General features: G+C 43.8%; 1 protein-coding gene across 5 annotated transcripts in view; it reads left to right on the top strand.

Moving 5' to 3' along the window:
• The window catches only part of LOC125458184 (dihydropyrimidinase-related protein 3-like), a 227,507-nt gene that overhangs the window by 109,258 nt on the left and 93,559 nt on the right, over positions 1–24,690 (top strand). For all 5 annotated transcript variants that reach the window (XM_059650779.1, XM_048543174.2, XM_048543175.2 and 2 more), the window contains exon 4: positions 23,616–23,780. In XM_059650779.1, coding sequence (XP_059506762.1) covers positions 23,616–23,780 — 165 coding nt within the window. The remainder of the gene's footprint in view (positions 1–23,615; positions 23,781–24,690) is intronic.

Here is a 24,690-nt window from a genome sequence, read left to right as displayed (position 1 = left end):
ACCACAGCCAGAAGTGGGGGGAGAAAGGGAAAGGAGAAAGAAAAGGAACTGGTGAGCAGAGGAGCTCGCTCCGACTGGAGCATCTTACTGTGCCGCCATCTTAACTGGAAGTGACCAGAACTTCTGGCACTCCTGTTTATATCTGTGAGTCAGGGCTCCCTGATTGGACTCGGTTAACCAGGGATCTCGTATCCTAGATGGTCCACTGGACTGACCTCATTACAGTCACTGCAGTCTAATTGTCGTTTTAATATTTCATACACGATGTCTAGTATGTTACGTTGGCGCTAGTGAATTTTGGTTAACAGAGTCAGCAACTACCTTAGCTGTGTAGCAACATGTAGTAAACTCCTTCCACTTTTTTTTAATTGCTACATCTCTCCATTTCCGACTGCACCACCTAAATCTTCCCCTTTCACCATGTCAGCCATCTTGTACTTGGGGTACATTTGTCATGAAGCCATCCCGTTTGATCATGTTGTGACAACGGGATTAAGAAGTGTGATGTCTCAATGCTTCCGTGCAGCTAATTAGTTTAATTCCCGGTTTCAGAATTCTAGCTCCCTGAGTGTACGCTTAATGAACTCGGCTAATCCCAAATGCAATCCTGGTAAAAAACAGGAATTTTGAATCTATTCAAGGAGTGTGGAAGTCAGACAGTGTGACATAAATACAGCTGTTAACTCAGTGCACTCGAATAGACTGAGAGCTGGTGATTTTAAAAAAGCAATTTACGTTTGTCCATCTCAAAGTTGGACAGTAAGATAATTGGCCTCTCAACCCTGCAAAGACACAATCTCTATTTAAGAGAGATTTTTAGTTCCAGATTCCAGGCATGAGATATTAGCAATGGTAATGTTGTGTTATCATTTTATTCTGGCTGTTGGGCAGATGTAGGTGGGTCAGTATTTGGGTTCATTACTGTGCGAAGAGGCAATATTTATAATCAGTCTTTAAATCTTGATGGAATCTTTAATTGGAGTCATAGAGATTTACAGCATGGAAACAGACCCTTTCAGTCCAATTTGTCCACGCCAACCAAAAACCTTTTCGCAATCTAGCCCCATTTGCCAGCATTTGGCTCATATCCTTCTAAACCCTTTCTATTCATATACCCATCGAATGCCTTTTAAATGTTGTAATTCTATCGGCCTCTTCTACTTCCTCTGGCAGTTCATTCCATACACGCACCACCCTCCTTTGTGAAAATGTTGCTCCTCTAGTTTTGGACTCCCCACCCCAGGGAAAAGACCTTGTCTATTCACCCTATCCATGCCCCTCATGATTTTATAAACCTCTATAAGGTCACCCCTTAGCCTCTGACGCTGCAGGGAAAATAGCCCCAGTTTATTCAGCCTCTCCCTATAGCTCAAACCCTCCAACCCTGGCAACATCCTAATAATTTATTTTTCTGGATCCTTTCAAGTTTCACAACATTTTTCCGAGAGCATTCTTTTTAAGATTTTTTAGGAAATATGTTTTTAAGAAAGTTGATCTCTTAATGATTGATCCATTTGAAAATTTCTTGGATTTAAAAATAAAACTGGCCCATGCAGCAAGGTGACCTTGCCCTGGAAGCAGTGCACAGAGGAAGAAGTTTAAAGCCAGAGATCATATGGCCTGACATTCAAAGGAGAGTGACTGTCTTCAGTTTCCAGCTCTATTGACAATCAACATGTAGATACAGACACTAAGAGAAAGCAGATAGATAGGGAAAAAACACAGAAGTTACATTCGGAGAAGGCAAAGTGGAAAGGTTAGTTTTATTTTTTGGCAATTAGAAGTAAAACAAAACATCAGACATGATTTAAGAAAGCAGAGCGTAAATGAGTTTAAGGGTCTCGTTCCTGAAAGGTGGTCAGTTATGTGAAAGGGCTATTTTCTACCACAGAATCAGATTAGGAAACAGGTGTTTTTTTCAGCTGTTCATAGCAAGGAATGTCTACAATGCAGAAACAGGCCTTTTGGCCCATCGAGTCGACACCGAGCCTCCAAAGAGCTTCACCCCCCAACCCTGCCAAAGTCCCACATTTACCATGGCTAACCCACTGAGCTTCCACATCCCTGGGCACAATGGGGCAATTTAGCACGGCCAATCCACCTAACCTACACATGTGGGAGGAAGCCGGAGCATCCGGGGGGAAACCCATGCTGATTTTATTTCAGTTGATAAGGAACTCTCTTAAATGCCATTATGGCTGTTGTGTCCCGAGTAGGAGAGGGTTGGTTAGATGCGTGCTATATCAGTGTAGGCCGTATCTGGAGATATTGGATAATGTATACTGACCAGTCAATGTAACTTGGGATTAATCAATTTGAGTAAAATTGTCAAATTGCACATGATACCATATTTGTGCAGGGCGACATGTGAGTGCTTGAGGTTGTATAACAGATACCCTTGACTATTTAAAGTAGATTTTTTCCGTGTTAATTGAAGTATCAGTTGCCTGCTAATTGATTTATGACTTGTGTCGAAATGGAAGATACAAAAATGAAACCTATTTGGTAATTTCTTAACTTGGAGATGCAAATTGATCAAGTTTGGTTCACAGATGCCCCATGGTGATTGTAGCTGTTGTCTGTTTGCAACTTTGTGAGAATTGTGCTTGTGTCTGTCATAGCACTGATGCTGCAAATTCATTCCTCTCCTATCAGGTCAAATCTGTGACAACAAAGTATAAAGGTTTGTGGGTCAGACAGCATCAGTGGAGAGAGGGCAAGCTAACATTTTCTGACTAGAAGACACTGCATCAGAACTCTGAAGAGGCATCTAGACTTGAAAAGTTAACTTACGCTCTCTGTCTCCATGGATGCTGCCTGATCTGCTGTTATTTCCAGAAGTTTTTTTTTGTTTCCTGTACAGATTCCAGCATCTGCAGTAATTTGGTCCTGTACAGTTTTGGGATATAATTGGGGTGCTTTAAAGACTTGGCCTACATCTGTGGTAAGCATGCATGAACCCACCCCGGTGATATTTTGAATTTTGTTTGGCTAAGAATCACATTGTACAAGCCTCCACATTTAGGCACTTCACAGACCGGTAGGTCAGACACCGAGCGGGAACTGGGGAAAGGTCAAGGAAGGCGCTGACCCCATTCGCAACCAGTGGTAGGTTTTGAGAACATCATTGAAGATGGGAAGAGAGGGAGCATGGTCAAAACAGCAAGTTGCTTCATTCTATCACTTTCTAAAATAAAGAAAAAATGTCCCAAATGTAATCTCCACCCCTTGTCCCAACCTGCAAACAAAAATCGAAACCAAAAGAAGAATTTAGGAGAGAATGATGTTGGATTAAAAAGGATGTTGACACGGAAGATGGAGGTGGAGGTCCAAAAGAGTTTACTGAGATGAGAATTAGAGTGCAGACGGACCATTTTGGTCTGTGCTGGTGATTACACTATCTACAAACCACCTCTTGTCATGCTTTTTGATTTCTTTCTTTTTCGTGCGCTAAGTTATTCTTTTAAATGCACCCGTGGTATGAGTTGCAAAGAACTTCACCTGGCAACAGGTTGCACATTGTTGTTTGTTATCCCAGTAAGAAATTGAAATGAATCCACCGAGAGATAGGGGTGGTGATGAGTGAAGTTTGTGGCATCGGTGTCTGATGTAGAGGGAGAGGATTCTCACCATTGTTCACATGCCAAAATATGCAGACTGTATAAATAGTTCCCCTACATTGCACAGTGAAACCTCACAAAATAATTTGTAGGCTTAGAAGCACTTCGAGATAATCTGGAGATGATAAAGGGCCTTATGCAAGCGCAAGTTCATTCTTTCTTGACGTGCCTTTTTGCACAGAGCGATTCCAAAGCACACAGTCACGGTTTTGCCCTTTTCTGTTGTGCAGATTCCTTAGTAAGTGCGAAAGATTTGTTATTGTCTGCTGCATATCGGCCTGCACAGGACTAAGTTTACTGCCAACTTTTTCAGAAGTCGCATTCGTTTTGTGCAAATTATGTAGTGTGTTTTTGTTTGGATTATGTTTCATGGATGAGTGATTTAATGCTATGTGCTCTGCAAATAGCCCCCATTCCAATTTAATTTGTGATCCAGTGGGCTTTTTTTTCGTTATCCTCTGGCCTGCTTAACAGGAGCATTTCTGTCGTTGATGGATTAAAATTTCCCAAGGCACTTTACAGGAACTTTGTCACACAATTGACAAGGAGCCACGCACAGATGTTCCAGCTGGCGATCAGATGTTTTTAAGTTTCTTAAAGAGAGAGTGAGACCGAAGCATTTATTTGGAGGGTGTTCAGAATCTGGACTCTGAGAAGCCAAGGGCACTGTTGCAAGTGAAAAGAGTCATGAAACTTAGTGCAAGATTCTAGAATAGGAGGGCTGCATAGATCACAGTAGATTAACCCACCATTCTTTGGGGATTGTAATGGTCACCGATGGATTTTTTTCTGGTTTTGACAGCTCTTCCTGAGCAAAGACATGCTGCCACTACAGAGCTGGATAGTTCAAACTTTGTCACTTGGAGTATATGTACCAGGAGTTAGCCTTGAGACAGCCTGTCTTGCCCAGAAGTAGTTCCTGTTTTTAAGAAAGGAAAGCAAGGTGAAGCATTTCAATTTAACATTTGAACACAAATGTCATTTAATAGTTGGATTAAATTTGGGTTCCATTGAGTTATACTTGAGTCAGTTCCTCACTTTTTTTTAAAACAATAAAACTGCATTTGCCAAATTGTTCAGTAACATCTTAATGGCTTCTTGGAAGGAATCATTTTGGAGTGCAGCACATGTAATGCAGGCAGTTGCAGGAGTCAGTATGCACACAGAAGGATCCCAGAAGAGGTAGTTGGACAATTTGGCTATAAAAGCAATGTCAGCCTGAAGAACAGAAAAGTACTCTGTTCCTCTCCTATTGCCACAAGGACTTGAACCATGACAATCTGATTCAAAGTGGAAGTATTGCAAGTTGAGCCAAATCTGATATTAAATATGTTACAAATCCCAGATTCCACTGACACATTCGGACTACTCTGAAGACCAAAGGCTATGCAGGTTTCTTCGGGGTAGTGGAGGGGGGTTTTGAATTCTGGTTGGACTTCCTGGAGGGCTGCATAAGGTGAGGAATGGAAACTGCCACATTCAGTGTCAGCATCCAGACTTCCGGCATGGAGTGGGAAAGTACTTGTTTGATGGAGAGGAAAACTGTGCATGAACAATTATCCTCCATACTTGACCCAGAACAGATCTCCCTCCTGTCACTGTGACGTTTGGAGCTCCTGTCTTTTAATTCACATTTGGAGGGTAATTGCCAAATTTTGATGCAGGTCATGCTCAGTTGCAGCCAACGGGTTAGTGTTCAGCTTTCCTGCTCCTAAGATCCTGTTTGGCCTGCTGCGTTCATTCAGCTCTACACTTGGTTATCTCGGATTCTCTAGCATCTGCAGCTCCTGTTATCTCTCATGTAATTCCCTTCTGTTTTGGTTAACTAAGCAGCATATTGCCAGGTCACAACGCCCATTCTGTGGATTCAGATTGCACTTAAATGGCCGCGATGATGTGGTTTGAACTTAGTGAATTCATGAAAGACACAGTACAAATGCAAATTGACTCTTGTTGTCGAGGTGGTGACTTGCTCTGTTTTCTGATCACTGACTGATACTGGCCTTTTACATAACCCACACTGAACACTTTGTCGTCGGTTCCAGCTCCAAATAAATCTATAACATGGGGTGGCCTGAGACCAATATGCCAGAACTGCGCAAATAAAAAAGTGACACTCGTGTTATCGAGTCATGCACCACGGAAACAGACCTTTTGGTCCAACCAGTCCATGCCGAACATAATCCCAAACTAGGAGACAGTAGGAACTGCCGATGCTGGAGAATCTGAGATAACACGGTGTAGAGCTGGAAGAACACAGCAGGCCAAGCAGCATCAGAGAAGCGGGAAAGCTGATGTTTCGGGCCTAGACCCTTCTCCATTTTAAAAAAGGGTTCATTTTGTCTGAAGAAGGGTCCCGACCTGAAACGTCAGCTTTCCTGCTCCTCTGACACTGCCTGGCCTGCTGTGTTCATCCAGCTCCACACCTTGTTATAATCTCAAACTAAACTTGTCTCACCTGCCTGCACCCGGCCCATATCCCCCCAAACCTTTTCTAATCACGTACTTATCCAAATGCTCTTTAAATATTGTAATTGTACCCACATCCACCACTTCCTCTGGAAGTTCATTCCCCATGCAAAGCCCCCTCTGTGTAAGAATAAAATCCCCTTCATGTCTTTTTAAAATTTCTGTCCTCATCTTTAAAATGTGTCCCCTGGTCTTGAAATCGCCCGCTCTAGGAAGAAGACAACCACATCAACCATATGTGCACCCCTCATTATTTTATATTCAATAAGGTGGCCTCTCAACCTTCTAAACTCTAGTGAAAAAGGCCCCAGCCTTTCTTCAGAACTCAAACCTTCCATACCCGGCAACACCCTGGTAAATCTCGTCTGAACCATTTCCCTGACGTTATGGCTGGGTGTGAGACCCGTTTGGATTGTGACCTTGAGCGCAGCTGAGGAGATTCGAAATGGGCCAGATTTAACTCACTGGCTTAAGGGATTGAAGTGCGGGCTTCATGTACTAGTTTCACCAGAGCACAGAAGGCTCAGCAACTGTCATGAGTGTTTTCCAAATGCTCCCAAAGAAGGGGCAATGAGAAAGGGGTTAAAAACACTGTACCTTGCCCCCTCCTGATGACTCAGCCAACAACAGAAGTGTCTCCACAGTCCACCTGTACTGTTAAGCCACACAGCCCGAAAAGGGTGAGTGGCCAGAGATAGCCGCGTACCTAATCTGCTTGGCACATTAGAGGTGATGCAACAGTGTGTGATGAGCAATCCAAAGGAACACTTCCACATGGGCTGCGATTCAGGAAGCTAAAGGAGACAAATTTGCGACTTGTGCAGTGTGCCAACAGAAAACCGTTAAATTTCCAGCAGTATCTGAGGACTGACATCTAAAGGAATGTCAGCGGAGCAGTGCAATCTTTAAAGTAATGTCACCATTTTGTGGCGCGGCTGTGGGTGTCTTGCATGACGGCCTCCCGCTCTGGTGATCTTTTGTGAGCAGTCTGCTTGCGACAAAAAAGAAACGTGACTGCTCGGAAGGAAAAAGTAACTTGGGTTTAAATAAATTCGAGAGCTTAGGTTGCCTGAAAGCACTGGACCGCCAACGAAATAGTTTTGAGATGTGGTCACAGTTGTTAATGTGTGAAACCTGGCTGCCAGTTTTGCATAGGAGATTGTGCAAATAGCAGTGAGGGACTGTAATGGGAGGACAGTGAGGCTGCTCTCTCATTAGAGAGACTGAGAGCTGGTTGTAACATGAGGGTCACCACACCTCCAGCAAGGGTGAGAAGGTGGTCCCTTCATGGTGACCTCCACTTGTGCTCTGCTTGAACCCCTCCTCACAAACCAGCTGTCCAGCCAACTGAGCTAACAGGTCCCCAGTGTGAGACTGACGAGGTAATCTAAGCAAGTAATTGGCTGAGGAATGTATTGTGACATGATTACCAGATTACACTTAGCAACTCTTCAGTATCCTCCTAGAATGGGGACAGAAACAAAAATTGCTGGGGAAAATTAGCAGGTTCTGGCTGCATCTGTGGAGAGAGGAAAAAGTTCAAGAATTGGACTTGAAATTCCAGGAGCATCTGAGGACTGAAATTGAGGGGAATGTTTCTTGACTTGAAATATTAACACAAAGGATTCAGAAAAAAATTTACAAGGATGTTGCCAGGGTTTGAGGGCTTGAGCTTTAGGGGGAGGCTCAATACGCTGGGGATATTTTTCCCTGGAGTGTTTGAGACTGAGAGGTGACCTTGGAGAGGATATAAAATCATCCTAGAACCCCTAGTGTGGAAACAGGCCATTTGGCCCAACAAGTCTATGCTGACGCTCTGAAGATCATCTCACCCGGATTCACTTCCATACATCTGTATTTCCCATGGTTAATCCAGCTAACCAACACATCCCTGGACACTGGGCAATTTAGCATGACCAATACACTGAACCTGCACATCTTTTGGACTGTAGGAAGAAGCCAGGGCAAACCCATGCGGACATGGAGAGAATGTGCAAACTTCACACAGACAGCCGCCTGAAGCTGGAATTGAACTCAGGTCTCCAATGCTGTGAGGCAGCCATGCTAAGTACTGAGCCACTCTGCCACCTCTATATCCATGAGGGGCATGGATAGGGTGAACAGCCAAGGTTTTATGCCTGGGGTAGGGGAGTCCAAAACTAGAAGGCATAGGTTCAAGTTGAGAGAATAAAGATATTAAGGGGTCCTAAGGGGCAACATTTAGATGCAGAGGGTGGTGCACGTATGAAGCGAGTTGCCAGAGGTGGTGGTGGTGGAGGCTGGTATAATTCAACATTGAAAAGGCATCTGGATGGGTACGTGAATAGGAAGGATTTAGGAGGATATGGGCCAAATGCTGGCATATAGGACTAGATTAGTTGAGGAAATCTGTTCAGCATAGATGTGTTGGTTTGAAGGGCCTGTTTCCATGCTGTACATCTCCATAACTGCCCAAAGGTACTGCCAGACCTGCTGAGTTTCTCAAGCAATTGTTTCCAATTTTCAACATCTGCAGTTCTTTGTTTAATTCTCTGAAAACTGAGGCCTTAATTTCACAAGAGGAAGATTCAATGGATCTGCGATGGTAAGTGATGTGTTAGGAGGGGTTTAGATGTGTATAATGTTTACAACAAGTGAGACACAGTACAACGACGTGGTTGGAGCACAAAAATGTAAGTAGTTTTTTTATTTGCAAGTTGTGACAAAACAGCAAGAAGCTCCATTCACATGTAAAGCATTATCCACTTTCAACCCCACTTCCTTCTCTCTAGTCTGTTGGCCCCTGAGAGAGACAGCTATCCCACTACATTTCCTGCAAACAAACATCCGAGTGTGTTCATAAAGATGAATTTGTGAGTGCAGTGTACGATTGGCAAAAAAATCCTTTGCAGTGAGACCTGAATATTGTGAACAGTGTATCAGTCACACTTTCTAAGCTGCTGAAAGAATGTGACACCATTAATCGTCATGTTTCCTTGAATCTACATTCTTGTGTAGAGTTAGTGATTTGATTTGACAAGACATTGTCTCACAGAAGTAGCATTGAGATGTGAAGTCCCTGATCCACCATCCTTTGTCATTTATATCAGTAATTGTGTGATAATCTTTTGAACATTCCTGAAATGCTTAACTGCATTTGTTCCAGTGACACAGCACCTCTTAGTTGCCCCACATTAGTCTTGATTATCCTCAAAATGACTGTTGGAATTTTACTTCTGTGTTTCTCATGTAGCAGGATTACAAGGATGGGGTTTAGGAAGATGGGTGTGGGTGGAATGCTATTTGGAGGGTCAGTGTAGACTCACTGGGCTAAGTGGCCTGCTTCTGCACTATAGGGATAGTAGGAACACTTGTGGATTGTGGCAAAACTCAGTAAATGGAGATTGGACTAGGATCCTGGTGTTCCTGCAACACCACACTCCTCTGCCTCTCTTACGACATTGGTGATTGCAATGCCTGGACTTCTCCAATGATCTCTTCCTCCCACACATCCTGTCCTCCTTTTCCATAATGTTGTTTAACACCAACCTTTTTAAAACCAAGGTGTCATTTGGTTCAGTTGGCTGAATGGTTGGCTTGAGATGCCAACAGGGTGGGCTCAACTGTCACACTGTTTGACGTTACCATGATCTGAGGCTTGGCAACCCTTGGGTATGCATCTCTCACTCACTGTGGCAACTTTACTTTTTAAAAAGGTGGTTAGCCACCAGCCCTACTCTGCTGCTCTGGCTTGGTAGCACACCTGTGAAAATAGTTTGGGTTGTGATAATGTTGAAAACACAAGTTTATATCATGGAGAACAGGGCCACTTACCAAGCACGTCCTTCAGTCTTCAGAAATGTCATTAAATTTGTTGTAAAAAGTGGTGCTAAAATAGCTATAGTTTCTGCTGAATTGGGCTCCAGCAAGTCACCTTATTTGTAAAATTTGAATTGAACCTAGCACTGTCACTAGGTCTTGGGGGATAAGCTGGTGCAGTGTGTAGTGGTCCTGCCTCCATCAGAAACTGATGGAGCGACAAGCTACAAATCTTGCCAACTCTTAGCAATGGCAGGCAGTGAGAATGGGAGGGAGTAAAACAGAAGCTGCTGCAAAAGCTCACCAGATACAGCAGCATCTGTGACAGAAAACAGAAGTTAACATTTCAGGTCCTCTGTTCTGAGGAAAAAAAAAATCACTGGACCCAAAACATTAACTGATTTTCTTTCTTTGCAGATGCTGCTGGACTTGAGTTTTTCCAGCAACTTCTGTTTTTGCTCCTGATTTACAGGATCTGCAGTTCTTTGTTTTTTTAAAAACACAATGGGAGGGGTTCCTGGTCCACCAAATTTTGAAAGAAGTTCGACCAGTACTATTCTTAGCTCTAGACTAAGAGGTGTTTGCTAATGCAGCAACTTTGACTTCCTCTAAATTGAAACACTCCACACACTGGACCCAGATGTGTGACTGTTGGGTGCTTCCAGTTGACTTCCTTTTCTGAAATGCAAATGGTTTGGCTTGGTTATTAAAGGTAGTTGCGCATCAGTATTTTAAAAGTTTTCCCCCTATGTGGGGGAAAAGGATTAATCAGAGACCCACCCTGTATTCACAACAGAAACCAATTATTAACAACCATGAAAGTGGATTTGTGCAATATTTGGATTGGTGGAACTGAAGTTCGAAGCTGCAGCTGTGATCTTGAAGTGCAAATGACAAACATGTTCATTGTGCTGTTGCCCTTGAGACAGGACAGATGTAATCGAGCACAATGATTTCCAGAAAAGGTTCACCTTTGCATGGCTTGAGAGATTCAGGGATCCTGCCTTCCCAAATCCAAATTGTTATATATTCAGAATTCTTGGGCACCCTACCTGTGATGCTGGGCTTGTTGTTTTAATGGGTTAAGAATCATGACATTGATTGACTGACTGATCAGAAGAACCCTGTTATCAAGATCAGTTTGGAAAACTACCATTGTCCCTTGAAAATTCACCATTCTCTTGTGGTTTTAGCAAATGGTGAGTTGAAACTGAGACTTATAACCCCAACAGAGTGGAAGCATTCGGCCCATCAAGTCTACATCAACCGGTCAAAGAGCATCCCACCCAGAACCCCCCCAACCAACCCTGCAAAAACAATGGTGAATCCATCCATCATGTGCATCCCTAGCCATCATGGGGCAATTTATCATGGCCAGTTCACCTAACCTGCACATCTTTGGATTGTGGGAGGAAACCCATGCAAACATGGGGAGAATGTGCAAACTCCAGACAGGAATTCACCCATGGGGGGAATTGAACCCAGGTCCCTGGCCCTGAGGGGCAGTAGTGGAGGCTACACAAGGGTGTGTGCTTGGAGTGGCTGGTTTGGAAATCTCCCTGCTCAGGATTTTGCTCAGATGGGATGGAGTTTGGAGTATGTTGTTTGTTTTATGTTTATTTCAAAATTAAACCCTGTCTAATTAAATTAAGGTTAAGTAAAATTAAGTGTCTCTGCCACTTAAGAGAGTGTTCAACTGCTCAGTAACTGCTGAAGCTCATTTTGAGTGGATTTTCATCGGTTACACTGTCAGTGATCTGCCCCTTTTATATTTGAGGACCATTCTCAATTATTCAGACTTCCAGATGTTTGTAATACTGAGGATGTTTAATCCATCACATCTGTACCAGTCGACAAATATCTGACCACACTCATCCCGTTTTCCAGCTCTTGGCCTATAGTCCTGGAGGTTATGACAATGCAAGTCAATGTCTAACTTGAATTAAGCAACTTTGTCTCAACCAACATTTCAGGCAGTGAATGCCAGACTCCTCCCCACCCTCTGAAAACTTTCTCCTCCACTCCCCTCTTAGACTTCATCTTTCTTTAAATCTCCATCCCTTGTTATTGACTGCTTGATCATGGGGATAAAGGCCTTCCTATCCACTTTATCTGTACCCCTCAATTTTGTACTTCTCTATTGGCTCCTTGTCAGTTGGCACTGCTCCAAAGAAATAACCCACGACTTAGTCAACAAGGTGTGGAGCTGAAGAAGGGTCCTGACCTGAAATGTCAGCTTTCTTGCTCCTCTGATGCTGCCTGGCCTGTTCTGTTCATCCAGCTCCACACTTATCTCAGACTCCAGCATCAGCAGTTCTTACAGTCTAAGACTTAGCCAATTTTTCTCAAAGTTCAGACCCCACAGCCGTGTTAGCACCCTGGTAAGTTTGTTTGGTGTACGTTTTAGTGCAATACATGCTTCCTTTAATGCACTAGCAATAGTTGCACACAGTACTCCAGTCATGACCTTCCGCCATTTACAATCCGACCCCACCACCCAAGACATTTTTCCATCCCCTCCCCTGTCTGCTTTCCGGAGAGACCACTCTCTCCGTGACTCCCTTGTTCGCTCCACACTGCCCTCCAACCCCACCACACCCGGCACCTTCCCCTGCAACCGCAGGAAATGCTACACTTGTCCCCACACCTCCTCCCTCACCCCCATCCCAGGCCCCAAGATGACATTCCACATTAAGCAGAGGTTCACCTGCACATCTGCCAATGTGGTATACTGCATCCACTGTACCCGGTGCAGCTTCCTCTACATTGGGGAAACCAAGCGGAGGCTTGGGGACCGCTTTGCAGAACACCTCCGCTCAGTTCGCAACAAACAACTGCACCTCCCAGTCGCAAACCATTTCCACTCCCCCTCCCATTCTCTTGATGACATGTCCATCATGGGCCTCCTGCACTGCCACAATGATGCCACCCGAAGGTTGCAGGAACAGCAACTCATATTCCGCCTGGGAACCCTGCAGCCATATGGTATCAATGTGGACTTCACCAGTTTCAAAATCTCCCCTTCCCCCACTGCATCCCTAAACCAGCCCAGTTCATCCCCTCCCCCCACTGCACCACACAACCAGCCCAGCTCTTCACCCCCACCCACTGCATCCCAAAACCAGTCCAACCTGTCTCTGCCTCCCTAACCGGTTCTTCCTCTCTCCCATCCCTTCCTCCCACCCCAAGCCGCACCCCCAGCTACCTACTAACCTCATCCCACCTCCTTGACCTGTCCGTCTTCCCTGGACTGACCTATCCCCTCCCTACCTCCCCACCTACACCCTCTCCACCTATCTTCTTTACTCTCCATCTTCGGTCCGCCTCCCCCTCTCTCCCTATTTATTCCAGTTCCCTCCCCCCATCCCCCTCTCTGATGAAGGGTCTAGGCCCGAAACGTCAGCTTTTGTGCTCCTGAGATGCTGCTTGGCCTGCTGTGTTCATCCAGCCTCACATTTTATTATCTTGGAATCTCCAGCATCTGCAGTTCCCATTATCTCATGACCTAATCAGTGTTTTATACAGTTCCAATATAACCTCTTCATCCCCCCCCCCCCCGAGTTTTTCTGTTAAAGGCAAGTGTTTCCATGTGCTGCCTTAGCCAAATTATCTACTTGTCATGTTACTTCCTGGAACATGTGGGTATGCAAGCCAAGGTCCTTCTGATCTTCAGTACTGCCTGGGGTCTTACATTTCATGGTGCAACCCTTTGCTTTGCTAGATCTCCCCAAGTGTATTAACACTCACTTTTCTGGGTTGAATTTCATTTGTCATTGCTCTACCAATCTGTTAATATCATCCTGCAGTTTTGTTTGCTACCCCCCCCCACCAATCAACTCTCCTGCTCACCTCCTGAAAAGATTGATCAAACTTGTCAAGCACATCCTTCCCATAGCAAATCTACACTAACAACCAGTGGCTCACCAAGTCCAAATATCTTCTGCCCCTCAATGCTTTCTCAACTTCTCCACCTGAGGTTAGACTAACCTGTCATTTTCTAGGCAATCCTGCCCTCCTGTTTTTAGCAGCAGGACAATGATAGTGGTCGTCTGGCTTCATAGACCTTAATAAAATCCCTGTAGTGTGGAAACAGGCCCTGAAGCCCAACTAGTCCACACTGACTCTTGGAAGGTCCTACCCAGACCCATTCCCCTATAATCCACCTAAGCTACACATCCTTGAGCACTATGGGCAATTTAGCATGCCAATCCACCTAACCTGCAGGAGGAAAATGGAGCATCCGGAAGAAATCTTCAGACATGGGGAGAATGTGCAAACTCCACAGTCACCCAAGGGTGGAATCGAACCTGGGTCCCTGGTACTGTGAGGCAGCAGTGCTAACCACTGAGCTGCCCTGTGGCCAAAGCACATCTGAAAATTATTTTCAGCACCCCTGATATCTCCTTTCTTGCCTCCCTCAACAGTCTGGGGCATAACTCATCTAGAACTGCAAATTTATCCACTTTTATGACTGCTAAACCTGCTCTGTGCTAATTTTTTTCTAATATTTAGCTGACCTCCCCATCCCTTAACAGTCATCCCCAAGAGTCATTGCCAGAAAATCTACAGTGTTCATGAGACTTTTTTTAATGAACAGCAGTGGGGGTGAGGAAGATGATCCAAATTTCAATCATTGGGAATAGTGGCAACTAGAGTAAGTCAAGTGGAAGCATTGGCCCTTTGGGTCAGTCACTATGCTGAGTTGTCTACTTCGTTTGCCTGATTGAATGCTGAGTGAACATGCTGAGCTGTGCTTAATTTATATCCAATTAACTAGCTCTTTCTGGCTTGTTTGGGGAAATCTTCAATGCCTGGGCTGCTCATTTTTTTTGCATGTATTGCCCCTCATGGGGATTTTACTTTTTGGAGCTGAAATAATTGATAAATTAGGACTTTGGCACCTGCCTCATCTGCAGTTACTCCTCATGTCTGTCTGACTCAGTTGCACCAATTTGTTTTTGCAGCAAAGGGATTTGCCACACTGGCAATTATTAGAAACCAGGGTTTATGTTCTGAAGCACTGGAACCTCACTAGGTGAGGAAATGAGGTAATATGGGTTATGCTGCCATATTATTGGCCCTCCATTTTGGGAGTCCTGTACATCAGTGTTCTGAAGGAAGAAGCCACAGAAAAAACTTTTGGATATTTTGAAAGAATCATAAAATCCATGCAGAGTAGCCATTCAGCCCTCAAGTCCACACCAACCTGTGAAGAGCAACCCACCCTATCCTTGTAACCTTGCTTTTCCCCTGGCTAACCCACTTAGCCTGCACATCCCTGGATACCATTGGCCTTTTAACATGGCCAATCCACCCTAATAATCTGTACATCTTTCAACCGTGGGAAGAAGCCAGAGCATCCGGAGGAAACCCACAGACACGGAGAATGTGCAAACTCCACACAGTTGCCCCAGGGTGGAATCAAACCTGGGTCTCCAGTGCTGAGAAAGCAACAGTGCTAACCACTGAGCCGCCATTTTCTGGAATTAAAGTTAGCATCTTGAAGTACCCCAGTTACTGTGCTGCACTCCTCCATTCACTAAAAGTGAGTAAGCCCCAATTTCCTGATAATCTGAATTGCCAATGGGTCTCTGTCAGAAGTGTGGGACCTGGAAAGCATTATCAGCTAGGAGTTTGCTAGATTGGATTTATTGACAAGCCACACCACTTGTCACATTCCTGCCATGGCTTGCAACACACTCTGGGGGAAAATAATCAGCTGCTACCAGAACTTGCATTGTAGCTGCCTATGTTCTTAGATAAAGAATACTATCTGCCCTGGGAGTCTTGGGTGGATGCACAGAACAGACCATCCCTAAGATGCAGTACCCTCCCCCTTTCCTGTGGCTGCCTGTTAAAGGAAGATCTAGGTTTATTTCACTCACCCAACCCTCAGACTAGACAAACCAGTTAGACAATAAAGCTGTGTGGTTGAGTTACTGCAGTGGGTTAGGGATGGTTTTCTAGAGTGGTATATTGCAGCCATGTTGTCTAGCATTATGTAATAAGAAAGGGCTAATTGACAATCTTACTGTCCAAGAACCTTTAGGGATGAATGACCAAAATATGGTCACATTTTACATTGAAAATGAATAGTTTAATCTGAGCCAAGGTTGCTAAGTTAGAATAAGGGAAATTATTTAGTATAAGAAATAGGAACTACAGATACTAGAGGAGAACCTGAGATAACAAAGTGTGGAGCTGGATGAACACAGCAGGCCAAACAGCAGCTGATAAAGGGTCCAGGCCCAAAACATCAGCTTTTGTGCTCCTGAGATGCTGCTTGGCCTGCTGTGTTCATCCAGCTCCATACTTTAGGAATGTACAGGCTGGGTGGATTGGCCACAAGAAATGCAGGAATACAGGGTTGGGGTAGGGGGATTGTGATGCTTTTTGGACTCAATGGATTGAATGGCCTGCTTCCACACACTGTAGAGATTCTATGAGGTACCATTTGGCTGAGTTGGATTGGAAAAATACATTAAGATATGACTGCACAAAGCCAACAGATAATAATCATTCTATAAAGACAACTTACAGCTAGCCATCTTTACACAGCTTACAAATATACATCCTTCAAGACATTTTTTTTCAAAAACACAAGGTCAATTGACTATGGTTAACAAAGGAGGTTCAAGATTATAGAAGATCAAAAGAAAAGGCCTATAAAGCTGCTAGTAACACGACAAATTCTAAGGCTGACAGAATATAATGAAGAAAGGGAAACAGAATGTGAATGAAATCCAGCAATACAAACAGATATGGGCTAGAACTCTTTCCATAGACACAAACAAAATATTTGGCTAAAACAGAGTCAAGATTAATGATGGGGAATGGAGAAATGGCAGAGAAGCTAAATGATTACTTTGCTCAGTTTTTCCCTGAGGGAGATGCCAGAAATCTCCCAGAACAAATGATTAGAGCTGCAAGTCAGAGTAAGGGAGAAGGAAATTGACACTAGTTAGAAAAAATTAATATTGATAAAAACCCCAGGACCTGAAGGCCTACATCCCAAATTGTTAGAGGTAGTGACTATAGAAGGCATTGAATGATTCTTGTGGATTGATTGGTAGCAAATACCACTACCATTTAAAAGAGAAAACAAGGTATATTAGCCATTAATAGGAAAAATAATAAAATCTATTATAAAGGATAAAAGGGTCAGGGTCAGTCCCAGAACTGAGGGGAGCCTACATCTCCTGGTTATATAGGCCATCCAGGGCTTTCCTGGATTGGTCCAGACTAACAGGCCCAATCAAGGATCTCATAGTCAACAAGGTCCACCTGCTTCCAGTCACTACAATGAGGTAAATGAATACCTTGTTGGTGATAATCTGCTTGAATATAGCATGGATTTGATAAACTTACTAGGGGGGAGATATTATTAACAAAATGATAAAAGGAGAGATGATGGATGTAGCATGGTTAGATTTGAGGAAAGCTTCTGATTAAAATCCACCGCAGGCTGGTGAGAAAACTTAAAGCACTTTGGGAAGAAGTAACATACTAGCGTGGGTTAATGAATGACCGACAGAAAACATTAGGTACAAATTCTTGCATCGTCAGACTAAGGCTAGTGGTGTACCCCAAGGATCAACACTTGGGTCCCAGCTGCTCACATCTTACATTAATGATTTGTCAGTGCGGGCCAAATGTAATATTTCCAAATTTAGGGGATTTTACAAAACTGTGAGGCAATGCGTGTTTGTGAGGAAGGTCTAAAGCAGTTTCACAAGAATTTGGTCAGACCCAAACAAGTGAGCTAGAACATGGCAGATGGAATACGATGTGGAAAAATAAGAGGTCACACACTGTGGTAGGAAAATAAAGATGTGCAACATATTTCCCACATCACAATAGGTTAGAAAGTGTAGATACACAACAGGACCTGGGGGCTCTTTTTGATAAGTTACGTGGGGGTCACAGTGGTTCAGTGGTTAACACCGCTGCCTTACAGTGACAGGGACCCAGGTTCAATCCCATCTGTGGGCATATGTCTATATGGAGTTTGCACATTCTCCTCGAATCTCTGTGGGTTTCCTCTGAGTGCTCTGGTTTCCTCCCAAAGTCCAAAAATGGGTAGGTTTGGTGGGTTGGCCATGCTAAATTGCTCACTGTGTCTAGGGTTGTGTAGATTAGCTAGGTTAGTCTTGGGAATTATAGGGATAGGTTAGGGCGGGGGGGGGTTGGCTCTGGGTAGGATGGTTGGTATGGGCTGAATGGCCTGCATCCATTCTCGGGATTCAATGAAATAGAGCGAACAATTAGGAAGGCTAATGGAAGGTTAGCCTATATTGTGAGATGATTTGTGTACTGGAGTAGTATCTCACTTGTATAGGAGTGGAGTGCTGTGAGCAGTTTAGCTGCCTTATCTCGGGAAATAAATTATTACCAGTGAGAGAGTGCAATGAAGGCTCAGCAGACGTAAATGTGACAGGTACTGCCTGGGTTCACCTGTCTTCACATTTTTGCAGCTGTTGCTAGGTGTCATAAGAAATCTAACAAAACCTGAACTTGTGAGGGTTAGTTTGAATGGGTGGTGTCAGGCCTGTTAATGAGTCTTGGCGTCATTCATTAGCCAAAATCCCTGGGAAGCCATGGCACAGGAGATGGAAACTATGATATTGGTGCACCTTCCAGTGAATGCCTGGTATAATTGCATCCCTAACTTCCAGTTCTTGGGCAAGAAAGGTACTACAAGAGGAACGGGAATGTTCAAGGATAACTGTGATCTTTATTTCAGTAATAAAATCGCATGTGCTGCAATTTTCTTCATTGGGAACAGTTGCAGGACAATAACTGTTGGGATGTTTGTTGAAATTCCAACGTGACGCTTCTTCCAGAAATCCTGTTGTTACAGCCTGCAGAATTCCCCAGCCTGCTCTTCAGGAGCGTTTCTTCATTAGTGTTCCAAGCTTTAATTTGACCCCAGAGAATTCGCTACCTCCTCAAACTCTGTTGTTTCAGTCATGTTGAGTAACAACACACAAAGAATGCACCATAGCAACGGTGTTTTTTTGTAATATAGAAGAAATACATAGCAACAGAAACCTGGAAATCTGGGGAGGCTGACAGTACACAACAGGGTTTTTCAGTTCTGTATTTCGCTGGGTCCCATGGTGGTGATAAATGGTGCCTCAAGTCCTCTGCGTTAAATCTTCCATATTTCTGGAGTTTGGCAGATTTAAAGCCTTCAACTTTGTTTATTGACCTTTTGACTGACATCTGAATCATTAAGCTTACTGCAGAAATATTGTGTTTGCTGTTTTAAGTCTTTAAACAGATTCGTAAAAGCACATTGGGGATTTTAAGAATCTGTAGGCCTGAGTGCCTGGTGTTATTTTTTCTGTCTCTCTCTCTCTCTTCTGTCCTTGCCTTCTAGTTTCTAAAAAGTGGTTTTCCTCCATATAATGATTCCTTGTTCCTTGAGCCAGTGGATAAAGTGAGTTCTGTGTTCCAAAAAAAAAGAGCTGAAGGAAGCCTGCCTGGAGTCTGCTGTGAATGCACATTGTGGCTTGATAGCTCGGGGGAGAGAGGTGGGCCTTTTGGACAAGGATACTTTCTCATGACCCAATTTAAAAGCTGAATTATGTGCCAGGTTCAGAATTGTTGACTTCTATTTGTTCTGCAGAGACTTGAACTTCTCCAGATGCTGTTCCCCTTAATAGGTAGGGCGGTGACAAACGCAGGCTTTTGAGTGTAGCTCTGTAATAATTGCACTGAATCCCCAGGGTTTATAATTTGTTCCATTTTGTTTTGTGGTTCTTGAAATACCACCCCTCCTGGAAAAAAATCGGAGGGACTGTAGGCTATTTGCATGGGGAATTGTTTATAAAACGGATTGAAATGGGCCCATTCCAATCAGCTGAATGGCCAATTTCCACACGACACGGATTTTACGATTCTGTTCTGCGGAACATTCAATTTTGGCACCTGGATTTGAATCCAGACCAGGCAATTAACCGGCCTCTGCTGGTTAAGTATTTGTTCTTGAGAAATTTGGAGATTTTCTTCTTAATTTTTTTTTGTTTTGGTTTCCCTGTCAGATTTCCTTCGAACACACTCTGGTGGCCTTTCAGAGACAAACTAGATAAACACCATTTCGCTGTCCCTCTTGCAGGTGTGGTTCTGCTTTGACTGTGATGAGACATGAGGACAGTAAGTATTTTAGGAGAGCAGCACAGGACTGAAGCACTCTGCGACTGGTATTCTCAGATGGCCGAGACAGACCCTCAAAAAAAACTTGAAGAGAGCGAGGGGGGAGGGCACTGGAAAAAAAAAACAGCTGACACACATAAACTTACAAGAAAACGGTGTAGGACATCCAGGAAATAAGATATATAATAAGATATAATAAGATAAGATAATAAGAAATGAGATAATAAGATAAAAATAAAATAATAAATAGGACAAGAATAGGAAAGCTTTAGATGGATATGGGCCAGGATCAGGCAGGTGGGACTAATTTAGTTTGGGATTACATTTGGTATGGACTGGTTGGACTGAAGGGTCTGTTTCTGTGCTGCATGACTCTCAGAGCAGTTGAGTTTATCTATACAGATGGGAATTAACCAGACTGGCAGTCAGAGTTTGTTCACTGCGTAGCAAAAGAATTAGTTGTCCATGCTCAGCTGTTGGTGGCTCCATTATTGCATTATTCCCCCAGCCCAGCCCACATCTAGGCACAGGCCATGGAAATAAGATGTGGGCCAGTTGAGAGCCATCAGCAGCTGAGCATGTTGCCACCTGGAGACGCCTGAACCAAAACAAAGCACATGCCCACAAATTACTGGCACCACCCACACGTAGCTGGCAATCCACAAGCTTTCAATGACCAACTGAGTTGGCCTCCATGCACCAACTATTCTTGTTACCTCAGCTGTGAAGTAGAGAGATTATCCTAGACCCATGGAATTAATTCAGTCCCCTTCAGGGTTGTTGGCGCGAGGTAAAATTGTTATCGAGGATCCGGCTTGAAAAATATTTCTGCGGAAGTACTTTCTGAAGAGGATAAACCAACTTGGCTGAGTGAACGATGGCTTCTGCCTGTCAATCATTCTGCAAATCTGGGCTTTTCATAACCATTTTGTTTTTGTAATTCCACAACTCCTTTGGGTTGTATAGAACTGTACATTGAAGGGGTAAGATTCGTGTGTGTTGTAACAGAAAATCTCTTTAAAAAGTCATTCATCTTCTGTACATCTGAAGCTGTTTGCATTTAGTCAGGATCTGAGGACTGCGTTTCTTCCTTTTGCGAGAGCTACAACATCAAATCATATTTTGGTTGCACCACTGACTTAGTGGACCGCCACAAGAACACCACAGAACCAAGTGTGAAACTGGGCCACAGAAGGAAATCTTAGATAGATGACCAAGAGAGGTTTCAAGGAGCATCTTTTTAAGGAAGAAAGTGACATAGAAGGGTGAATAGGTTTAGGAAGAGAATTCCAGACGTAGGGTGCTGAAGCAAGTGAAGGCAGTCACCAGTGGTGTAGTGTTTAAAATCTGGGATGTTTGAGGAGCCAGAGTTAGAAGAGCCAAGATATTTTGGACCAAAACCAGATAACTATAAGCCACATAGCTTAATATATGTCAGTGGGACAAAACGTTAGAATCGATTAAAAGGGATTTAATAGCGGAGTGTTCAGAAATACGCAATATAATCAGACAGAGTTAACATGACATATGTATTACAGTGCTTTAAGGAGGTGACAAGCAGGATAGATGAAGTAGATGTAATATTGAAACAAATTACTTCAAGATGCTGGAATCTGAACTGAAACCTTCACTTCAGCTCTGAAGAGTCGGTTCGACTCAAAACGTTAGCTTGCTCTTTCTCCATGAATGTGACGTGGCCCGCTGTGATCTCCAGCGTCCATTGTTTTCAGCAGATGTAATATATTTGGATTGCCAAAAGGTGTCCCATAAGGTTCCACACATTAGGCTTCTTAATGAGACCGGACAGTGTTAGTGGTAGCATGGATAACAGATTGGCTAAGTAACGGAAGGCACAGAGTTGGGATGAATGGGGCACTTCAGTTCAGGGATCTGTGCATTAAAGCATATGTTAATGACATGGTTGAGGGAAGTCAATGTACTATTTTCAAGTTTGTTGATGACACAAAATTGGTGGGAAAGCAAATAGTGAGGATGACAGTCTGCAGAAGGAATAGACGGATTATAATGGAATATAATGTGGGAGAATGTAATGTTATGGCCTTTATTCTGCACAATAGAGAGGCTGAGAGTGATTTAAATGAAGAAAGACTGTAGAAAGCTGCAGCACAGAAGGATGTGAGAATTCTCATCCATGAAACACAGAAAGCCAGCGGGAATAGGGAAGGCAAAGGGAACACTGACCTTTAATTTCAAAGGGAATGGAGTATAAAAGACCATCTTGGGCCCCCTCCAGTGCCCCAGTGACACCACCATAAACTGAAGGAACAACACCGCATATTCCACCTTAGGAGCCTACAGCCCAGTGGCCTAAATATGGAGTTCACCAGTTTGAAAATCTCCCCACCCCCGGCCTCATCCCATGACCAACCCTCCCTCTCATCCCCGCCTCCTTGACCTGACACAACCTGTCCATCTTCTCTCCGACCTATCCACCCCACCCACCCCACTGACCCCAATCCCCACCACTGCCTACCTGCACTCATCTATTCCCATCCCACCTACCGCCCCCAGCTCCACCCACCTTTATCTATTTATTTCTGAGCTCCCATACCCCTTCCCCATTTCTGAAGAAGGGTCCTGACCTGAAACACCAGCTTTCCTGCTCCTACTGATGCCTGGCCTGCTGCGTTTCTCCAGCTCCACGCTGTGTTATCTCTGACTCCAACATCTGCAGTTCTTGTTATCTCGGAGTATAAAAGTGGAGAGGCTTTTGCTAAAATTAGACAAGGCCTTATTCAGATCACAGCTGGAATGTTGTGAAGAGTTATGGACCCCTTTTCTAAAGAAGGATATACTGGTGTTGGAGGCAGCCCAGAGAAAATTCATTAGTCTGGTGCCAGCTATGGTGGAACAGTGTTACAAAGAGAGATTGAGTAGGTTGGGCCAGTGAACATTTGAATGTAGAAGGAGGAAATTCAATGTTATTGAAATGTAGAAAATTCTTACAAGTCTTAATAGAGGATTTTGCAAAGCAGTTAATTCTCCCCCTGTAGGAGATTCTAAGACCTGATGGCATAATTTTGGATTAAAGGGTCATCCCTTTAAGGCAGTGGTAAGCATAATTTTGTTTCTCTTTGAGGATAGTCAACCTGTGGTAATTTTTGACCAGAGAGGACAGTCAAGGCTGGGTTGTTCAGCGTAATCGAGGCTAAGGTGGACTGAGTCTTAATCAGTTAGGGAATTAATGGTTATGGGAGAAAGGGAGGAAAGCAGAATCGTCGATGATCCCATCAGCTGCGATCATTGAATGGGAAAGCAGGCTTGATCAGCTGAATGGCCTACTTCTATAAAAACTGAAAAAACTGCAGATGCTGTAAATCAGGAACAAAAACCAAGTTGCTGGAAAAGCCCAGCAGGCCTGGCAGCATCTGCGAAGGGAAAGAAAACAGGTGACCCTTCCTCAGTAGGTATTGTGACCCACTTCTATCTTTTGATCAGGTAAGAAAGAATGCAGCATAAATGTGAGAGTGTGAACATTGTGAGGACTGTGTTTGAGGTGGAGAAGCGTTCCCAGGTGCTGATGTGATGTTTCTTTTCCTTTGTTCACAGTTGACCATGTGGTTCCAGAGCCTGAGAGCAGCGTCCTTGCTGCCTATGAGAAATGGCGGGAGTGGGCAGACAGCAGATCCTGCTGTGATTACTCACTGCACGTGGATATCACCGACTGGAATGAGGGTGTGAAAGAAGAAATCCAGACTCTTGTGAAAGAGAAAGGTCTGTTTAATAGCATACAGCACCGTGTTTCTGTTTTGTGTCTATATCTGATTTAATGTGTTAAGTTCACAGATAACACTCATTAGAAATGACTTCCTTTTAGCCATCAGTTTATGCGCCAGAGGATCAGCAGCCTTTGATTTGCCTCCTGTCTTGTTTCTTTTTCACCTTTCCCAGTGGTGCTGACCAGTTCACTTCCTCAAAGAGCTAGTTTTTTTTTTTCCAGCCCCTGCATCTGTTCCTCATTGTCCAAGTCTCAGTCTCCATATATTGTCCAAAAACCGAAAGAACTGCAGATGCTGTAAATCAGGAACAAAAACAAAGTTGCTGGAAAAGCTCAGCAGGTCTGGCAGTGTGTGTGAAGGGAAAAGCAGAGTTAACATTTCAGGCCCAGTGACCCTTCCTCAGAACTTCCTCAGTTCTGAGGAAGGGTGACCGGACCCGAAATATTAACTATATTTTTTCTCCTTCACAGATGCTGCCAGACCTGCTGAGCTTTTCCAGCAACTTTGTTTTTGCTCTGTATGTTGTAATTTCTTTCTGTCTTGAAGTTTATACTACTTTTTCTGTGTTTATCACTCGCTGTCTGTCTGCCTCCCTGCCTCGTCCGGTTATACGCTCTTCCACCCTGTTCTTTTGAGCAGAAGATGTAAAAGTTTGAATACGTACATGAATAAATTCAAGAACAGCTTCTTCCCTGCTGTTAGCAGATTTCTGAACAGAACTCTCAAATATTAATTCTGTTCTCTCTCTTTGCACCTTCAACGCTGTAGTCTGCATTCTTTTCATGGAATCCCTACAGTATAGGAACAGGCCATTCAGCTCAATATGTCCCTGTTACCCGTCCAAACATCATCCCACCCAGATCCATCCCTATCCCCCTGCCCTTGCCCTGTGTTTCCTATGTCTA

This window comes from Stegostoma tigrinum, chromosome 13, assembly GCF_030684315.1.
Source record: "Stegostoma tigrinum isolate sSteTig4 chromosome 13, sSteTig4.hap1, whole genome shotgun sequence".
NCBI classification, from domain to species: domain Eukaryota; kingdom Metazoa; phylum Chordata; class Chondrichthyes; order Orectolobiformes; family Stegostomatidae; genus Stegostoma; species Stegostoma tigrinum.
Note: the sequence above shows the minus strand (reverse complement) of the source record. Positions and strands in the feature narration are given on the sequence as shown.